At 48.3% G+C, this 8,567-nt stretch overlaps 1 protein-coding gene across 1 annotated transcript in view; it reads right to left on the reverse strand.

Annotated features, from left to right (window-relative positions):
* Nucleotides 1-7,978: 7,978 nt before the first annotated feature.
* EMC8 (ER membrane protein complex subunit 8) overlaps nt 7,979-8,567 on the reverse strand; it is an 18,322-nt gene continuing 17,733 nt past the window's right edge. The window contains exon 5 of the mRNA XM_003800784.2: nt 7,979-8,531. Within this exon, the coding sequence (XP_003800832.1) occupies nt 8,372-8,531 (160 nt within the window). The 3' untranslated portion in view covers nt 7,979-8,371. The remainder of the gene's footprint in view (nt 8,532-8,567) is intronic.

Below are 8,567 nucleotides of genomic sequence, written 5' to 3' on the forward strand. Positions count from 1 at the left end.
TTTTTTTTTCAGTTTTGCCAGGGTGACATCTGTGTGGCATGCCTTTCTGAGCAGTGCCCATTCCCTGTTATCTACAATATCACCTTTCTTGTAGATTCTCATGTATGTGGCCAAAGGAACAACTCCATGTTTTCTAAAAGGCCTAGAGAACATGTAACAGGTGCCTCTCCTCTTTCCTTGTGTGTTCCTCATTTTGGTGAATTATTGGAAGATGGTGTCTCTTGCAGAAACGGCCTTGATTTATTTTTAAAGTAAGATTAAAATCCACCTGCCATAAAATCTGCTTTTAAAGTGTACAGTAATTTTTAGCATAGTCTCAGAGCTGTGCAACCATCACCACTAACTCGAGACTAGTTCTGTCAGCCCCCAAAGAACCCTGCACCCTTCTAGCCCTCACCCTGCAATCCCTTCCTCCCGGGCCTCTGATGACCTCTAGTCCACTCTCTGTCCCCTGGGCTTGCTCGTGTGGACAGAGCACGTAATGGGACTGCCCAGCACGTGGCTCTTTGTGTCGGCTTCTCACTTTCTCAGGCTCATCAGGCTGCAGCCGGGTCAGCACATCTCTCCTTTTTCTGGATCAATATTATTTCACCATGAGGACAGAGCACGTTTTGTTTGCCCACGTCCATGTGGGGACATGGTGGGACCAACAGTAGTGTGGAGGGCGGCAGCACGGCCTGGTGGGACTGATGGCTAGGACCGCCTACTGTGCTGAAGCTCCTCGGGAGATTATGATGCCCACCAGGCAGGGAGCCACTGGGTCAGAGCAGCGCTCCAGTGACGTCAGTGGGAGATGCCAGAGTTTGCAAGTATAGTTTAGGTAGAAAGTTGCTAAGTCACCTTGGCACGTGGCCAGGAGCTATCATATTTAGTAGAGATGGGGTCTCGCTCTTGCTCAGGATGGTCATTAGAGCCACCTCTGCCACTCAGATAATCAGACTGCTTTGTTAGAACGAGACTTAAAAAATGAACCCACTGCCAGGTGCAGTGGCTCATACCTGTAATCTTAGCATTCTGGGAGGTTGAGACAGGAGGATCGCTTGAACCCCAGACTTTGAGGCTGCTGTGAGCTATGACATCACAGCACTCAATGTTGTCACCTGCAGCCTGGCTGGCTCTGTACACCCTGCTGGGCCATCGGGAGGGGCATGGAGGGAGTGGAGCTACAAGGGACCAGGAGCCCTGGAGGCAGGGCCCAGGAGGGGCTTCCAGTTGTCTCCTGCCTGGGCTTCCTCACCCAAACTCCACCTGGCTGGCCACTCCTGTCACTCTGACCAGGCAGGTGAAGCCCCACCTGGAACGAACTCTCTGCCTGGGGCTTCCATCCTCCCAGGACACCTTCTGGAAGGTGTATTTAGCCCGGGGTGGCCCTCGCTGTGAAATCCTTCCTGCCTGCATCCTATTCCACTTCCTTCACCCTTTCAGGGCCCACAGGTTACTCTTTGTAGTGCCTTCTGTCACCCCAGACGCTGTGTCCAAAGAGGCTGAAGTTGGAGAGGAAAATGAGCAGGCCTGGACTAGACGCTGCCAAGGTGTGGCCGGGCAGCAGCCAGCTCAGGGCTTCTGTGCCTCACCTTCCCGTTAGTCCACGGGAGGGAGAGGCTATCAGGGGTCCTGAGGCTGGGCCAGAGGGGGCTGCGTGGGACACACAGATGGAAAGTGAGCCGAGCAACCCCTGCTGAAAACAGAAAAATGCTTGGGCATACTCTAACCTGAGTCCTGCATTTCTTCCCAGCTTCTCTGTCCCACAGGTTCCCCAACTAAACGCACTCCTGTTTCCTCTGCTTCCAGCCTGCTCCGCTGGCCCAGACTCAGTCCTGCCTGGGCTTCCTTCTGCCCAGATGTGAAGGCAGAGCGCCGTGGTGAGCAGCTGTGTGTACAGGTGCACCTACCCACCATGGTAACCACATTCCCGGCTATCCCGTGACTATGGAGACCACCACCCTTCCTGGATAATCCCAGAACACCTGTCTGAACAGACTTCTTCCTAGGGGCTCCCACAGGGTACCATTTTGAAAACTGCTTCTTAGCACAGAAGTACTCAGCAGACAGCTTAAGTGACTTGGGGCAGCTATTTTACCAGCAGCAAACAGCTTTGAGCTCCTTAGAAGGCTGCCACTGAGTAGATTCCAGGCATTGTAGGTGATTAACATAGCGATTAGGGTTCAGCACTCGCTGCTCAGTGGTTAGGCTGCCAGTGCTGGCGGGTTCGAACCCAGCCTGGATCTGCTAAGAAACAATAACAACTACAACAACAACAACAAAAAAATAGCCAGGCACCGTGGAGGGTGCCTATAGTCCCAGCTGCTCAGGAGGCTGAGGCAAGAGAATCGCTTAAGGCCCAAGAGTTTGAGGTTGCTGTGAGCTGTGACACCATGGCACTCTACCCAGGGTGACATAGTGAGACTCTGTCTCAAAAAACAAAAACAAAAACAAACAAACAAAGAAAACCCCAGAGTGATTAGATTCTGGAAGTGTAAGCTCTGAGCACCAGGGAAGGACCGGTGGGAGGCCAGGGTGGTAGAGGCAGCAGGGGACAACACTGAGCATGGGACTAGCAGCCTTTCTTCAAGGTCCTGCAGAAGAAAGTCGGCTAAGTGGTGCAGAAGAAATCCACAGCAGAGACCCTCCAGCCAGGCACTGCTGCTTTCTCTGCCCAGGCCAGGAACTGAGGCTGAGATTTTCAAAAACATCCTGCCCAGCACTGAGAGGGCTGGAGGAGGCTGCGGGTCCTTTGGATGCCTCTGACCCTGAGTATTGTGTCTGAAACTGTCCTGGGAGATTCGAGGCATTGGGACCGTGCCCTTGCGGAGAATTCTGCTCCTCGACATTTTCTTCCCATCACAAACCAGACTGCCGTGTTTTTCCATTTCTCTTTAAACACTTCTTTTGGGAAATGCCTGATCAGTTGGGTTGTTCTGATGGTTATTTTTTTGAGACAGAGTCTCACTTTGTTGCCCTTGGTAGAGTGCCGTGGCCTCATAGCTCACAGCAACCTTAAACTCTTGGGCTCAAGAGACCTCTTGCCTCAGCTTCCACAGTGGCTGGGACCACGGGCGGCTGCCACAACACCTGCCTAATTTTTAGAGATAGGGTCTTGATCTTGCTCAGGCTAGTCTTGAACTCCTGTGCTCAGGCAATCCACTGCCTCAGCCTCCCAGAGTGCTACGATTACAGATGTGAGGCACCATGCCTGGCCTGGTCCAACCTTCTGGTCACTTCTTCAGGCCCTTGCTGGACCTGTTCCACTTGGTAAACTGCTTCATCTCTGCACATCTGAAATTCTTCACAGTCAAAGATCAGGGTTATTAAAAGTGGTCTGAAAGACTGGGTGTGGTGACTCACGCCTGTAAATCCCAGCATTCTGGGAGGCGGAGGCGGGTGGATTGCTTGAGTTCATGAGTTTGAGTCTAGCCTGATCAAGTGTGAGACTCTGTCTCTACTAAAAATAGAAAAACTAGCTGGGCGCCGGTAGTCCCAGCTACTTTGAAGGCTAAGGCAAGAGAATCACTTGAGCCCAAGCGTTGGAGGTTGCTGTGAGCTATGATGCCATAGCACTCTATGGAGGGTGACAAAGTGAGACATCGTCTCAAAAACCAGCAGCAACAACAAATTTCCTACCTTGTATTTCACTTGTAATTATGCCTTTTACTTCTTTTTTTTTTTCTTTTTGTGAGACAGAGTCTTACTTTGTCGCCTCAGTAAAGTGCTGTGGCCTCCTGTGTAGCTGGGACTATAGGCGCCCACCACAGCACCCGGCTATTTTTTTTGTTGCATTTGTCATTGTTTACAACAACAGGGCCAGGTTCGAACCCACCAGCCTCAGTGTATGTGCCCTAACCACTGTGCTATGGGCTCCAAGCCTGCCTTTTACTTCTTAAATTACATCGTCGGTCCCTCTAATGTCCACACCGGCTTTCCATCTCTTTGCCTTTCAGTAGAGAGGGCGCTCGAGGTGCTCACAGGCCCTGGGCCATGCGGCTGCTGTCTCCCTACTCTCGTCTTAGTGAAGGAGGCGGGAGAATGGACTGTACTGAAAGTGAGCTCCTGTCTCTTTTTGAGTGTCAGCGAAGAACACAGAGTACGCTGATTTTGATTATATTAAAACGGGGGTGGAGGTGGGCAAGGATAGGGTGGGCGGCACGGGGAGAGGGGAAAGGTGGTCTCTCTGCTCACCGTCTTACCCTCTGCTACTTCCTGTATGGGGCCTCAGGCAGTCACCGCAGCAGTCTGGGCCTTGGTTTCCCCATCTATGAAATGGAAACATCATAGGGTTGTGAGAAAGGCAAATTGAGGTGGGAGTGTTACAGAATGCAAACTACTATCTTTTGAGAAGGAATAGCTTTATTCACTCATTCAATAAACCTTCATTGAATGTTTACTATGAATAAATACTCCCAGGTCAGTCTGGTAAAAAGAATGTTCTAGAATTACTAAAAACTTAGCAGTTATAAACTTTTTTCAATATAGCCCTAGCATATTCTAAGTGCTAGCATCTGCATTCTTCCCCCGGTCTTCATAAAATCACTGTAAGTAGGTCTTATCACTCTCAATTTTCAGAAGAGAGAGAATGTGCCCAAGGCCAGACAACTAGACAATGATGAAGCTGGGGTCACACCCAGACGGACTGAGGGCCAGCACTCTGCACCACTGAATCCTCCAGGACCTCCTGTCAGCCGATACCACAGGCACCACAAGCACCCCGAGCTTGTCTTAGGAAGGGGGCCCGAGGCACAGCTAGATGGAAGAGGCAGATGCTTTTTGTGAAGGTCCAACTCTGATAATTCTCTTTTCGTATGAGGTGAAAGCAGAGAACTCGGAGGCCAGTGAGTCCCGGCCCACCTTGAGGCCTCCCTTATTCAGTGCCTGGAGCTGACCTTGCCGAGGGCGCTACTGGGCTGACTCCCAACTCTGTGGACCCTAAGGGCAGAAGTCATGCCCATAGAGCTTCGCCATTATTCTGAGATGCAGGTCTTTACCTGCAGATTTAGTGATGGCATCTGCCAATTTTTTCAGCCAGCACTAAACACTAAACAGAGGATACTGTTGTGCTTGACAAGATAACGTTCAGTTCCAGCCGAAGGTTTCTTCCGGTAAAATCCGAGCGGTGCTTTGCCGCACGTGTCACACTACTCTGGAAGCAAAAGACCCCGGAGGACAAGTCTTGGCTGTTCTAAAGCTGGGCTGGATCTCATGCCAAAGAGCCTTTGGGTCACTTCTCCAATTGCAGCATCTCAGAAACATTCAAGGAAGCTTCCGAAATTTGTTAACCCTAAAGGGAAAAGGCGGCTCCTCAGAACGGCAAGCACTTCTAAGAAGCAGAAAACTTAGTCAGATTTTGCATCCCATTCAAGGATATTTTAAGTATTTTAAGGAGTACCAAGTCAATGTTATGTGCATAAAAATCTTCACATTATCCCCTGATGTCAGGATGTAGCAAAGTGCAGCCCGATCAGCGCTCAGCGTTCCACGCACCTGAGTTGCAGGGGCCAGGCTCGCGCGTCCCCAAGGCTTCTCACTGAACTGAGGGCAGCAAAGTCCAAGGCTTGAGAGGCACCGGGAGTAGATGGGAAGCCTCAAGAAATGTCAATTAGTAAAGCGGAAGTCTATTTTTAAATCCCGCTCTCTTCACTAAAATTGCTAAAAATGTCCCCAGGGCATGGAGTTTGCTGCTCTGCACTATTTTTCTTGCTTCCAATTACCATGATGCTGGCAAGAAAGATTCTGCTAAAAAGGGGCAGTTTGGGAAGCAGATACTTGTCTTTCCAACATAAAACAAAAGGTAGGTGTTAAAAGCTGAGAAATACAATATGTAGAAACAATAGTTTTTCCAAGAAGACAATCAGGAAAATAATCTATTAAAAGAAACCAAAGCTAATTAGACAAAGACGTTTTACACAGAGGCGGCTTACCAATTCTATAGAAAACTGACCTGAAAATTTAAATTACCCAAGATTTCTTAGTTTTCTATTCCAAAGCAATGTAACTTCATTACAACTAGCAATGCCAACTTATCCTTAGTAAGCACATTGCTTTTTTGTTTTATGAGGTCAAGTGATCTTCATGCCTCAGCATCCCAAGTAGCCAGGACTATAGGCACCTGCCACAACAACTGGCTAATTTTCCTATTTTTAGTAGAGATGGGGGTCTTACTCTTGCTCAGGCTGGTCTCAGAACTCTTGAGTTCAAGGGATCCACCCGCCTGGGCCACCCAGAGTGCTGGGATTACTGGTGTGAATGAGCCACCTTGCTTGGTCTTAATATTCTGTTCTTAAAGGCAACTATGATTAGAAATAAAATGTCCACCAGAATGATAAGCATATGGCCAGTTCTAGAGGCAGACCTCCCTGGACTCACGTGACAGGCAGGTGCACTCCCGCTCACATGCCGGAAATTGGTTAAAAGCTTTTTGATGGGCAGGTTGTTTAGTGTATGAATCTATTTGTATCGCTCCTCCATGTCTTTTTTTTTTCTTTTTATAAAAGGCCAGAGTATGAGACAGTTTCAGTGGCCAGGGAACAGGCTTGCTCTTATCTAGGTGAAGAAAACAAAGCCTGTTGTTAAGGACCAGGAGACTGAGGCCTGGAGGGGACACAGCCGAGACCAGGATGGCTCAGCACAGGCTTCTGCTATTTTTGTAACGAGTACAGGACCAGGGACCTGGAGATCTGTTCTGGCTTTTTCACAGTGTATCTGTCCCTTTGGGATATTTCATATGATTTCTTTTGAAAATTTAAGCCTTACTCAGCTGTAGAAAAGGAATGGCTGAATCCAGCACAGAGGGCAGGGTGTGCTTCTGGATGCTCGAGGGAGCAGGACAGAGAGATTCCACAGGGAGTCAAGACTAAGGGAAAACTGCCTGGAAGGGTTTTAGGAAGACAGCATCTCAAAGTGCCCCCAAACCAGCCTTTGCCACACCTTGATTCCCCATGCTCTGCCAGTCCCCCCAGACTTTGACCCAGAGGTGCCAGGTGCTCCTGTTGTAGGAAAGGGCATCTCTGGTATGGCAGAAGCCAGAGTGATTCTCCTCCATTCCGGATACACACAAGCCCATGGGGAGCAAGACGGCCCCGGCATCTAGGGCAGAGGGGGAACCCTGAGTGCGCCCTACATCAGCTTTTCCTCTGTGCTGCCCACACGAAAGAACGTCAGTTTACAAAGCTGCGGAGAAGAGGCATTTGAAGAACAGGGAAGAGAGAATTTCATAGACCAAATAATAGACATTTATTTTAAGCAATATCTGAATTTTTTCACTATTGTTAAAATAGTGAGTGCTGTATCACAAACCTTTCGATAGGTCGTATTGCCTGTTACAAATTTCCTTCATGAAGTCAAAGACAACAGTAGGAAAGGTACCATTCTCTGAATTCTTATACAAAATAATTCATATAAAAAGGAAAAAATGCAATGGTGCCATAAATTTCCCCATCAATTTCTTAAGATTGGGTTAGAAAATTTGACCAAATGTTCTAAGTATAAAAATTACAGACATTGCTCTGTGCAACTTGGGGAAGTTTTGTTTTTTCCAAATACAAAATAAATTATTATTCTGCAGACATAGGATAGAACCATTTGGATGACCACGCCGGCCAGTTAAGAGTTGGGATTGAGTCTTGCTTTTTAAAGATAACCATGGCATGGAATCCACTTTTCCTTTCTCCATTTTGTAGGTTTGTAAGCTTTCTGGTTGGCTGAGTAGCAATGAACAGTACTCTCATCCATATTCTCGTTACCAACGATGTTTTTTTTTTTTACCCTTAATGATAAAGGTTTCTCAGGCGACAGTGGCATCACTCCCACTGTGCAACATCACCACAGCTGTGTCAACGCCAAGCAGGACAGCGCTATGCACGGACCTGCTGTGTGACCGCTAAGACAGCGGCACACAGCTTCTCACCAGCACGCCACATGTCCGCCCCATCCCAGAATGTCTGTGTGACACTGACTCCGCCAGGACAAAAACTCACAAACACACTCATTGGAGTATAAGATGTGGTCTTTTGTTTGTTGTTGTTAAAGATCGTTCATAAGCCTGAAAAAGTATTCTCTCCAGATTATAAAAGGTTAGTTAAAACTGTTTAATAGGAACAATCTTGGACAAGCAGAAATAGCTTTGATGTGGAAGATTATACCAACATACAACCGGGAAAAACTCCACAGGGACGGTCGTACTGGACGGTCTGTGCCCTTCTAGAGCCTCTGCGTTAAGAGACGGCTGATGGAACACTCTATCCTGCCCCTTCTCAAGGCACATGCCATTTCATAAAACTCTCAGCTTTCCACACAGGCTACAAGATATTCTATTTACATTTAAAAATAGGTTTCTTCTTCAGCACAGTGGAGCTGCCCAGGCTGGTCACTGCGTGTCCGCCTAGCATAGGTGCAGAACAGCCTTATTGATCTCAGGATTTGTCCAGTCATTCCGAATGTCATCCAAGTGGTTATCGAAATCCACGAGCGTTTCGTAGGACCGGCTGTCCAGGAGTGAGGCCAAGATCCTCTGTGCCTCTGGCCAGTCTTCGCAGTAGTCACTACGGGTCAAACACAGAGAAGTCAGCCTCTGACAA

The sequence above is a fragment of the Otolemur garnettii genome, unplaced genomic scaffold (genome assembly GCF_000181295.1).
Source record: "Otolemur garnettii isolate 467f Iridium unplaced genomic scaffold, OtoGar3 scaffold00185, whole genome shotgun sequence".
In the NCBI taxonomy this organism is placed as follows: Eukaryota; Metazoa; Chordata; class Mammalia; order Primates; family Galagidae; genus Otolemur; species Otolemur garnettii.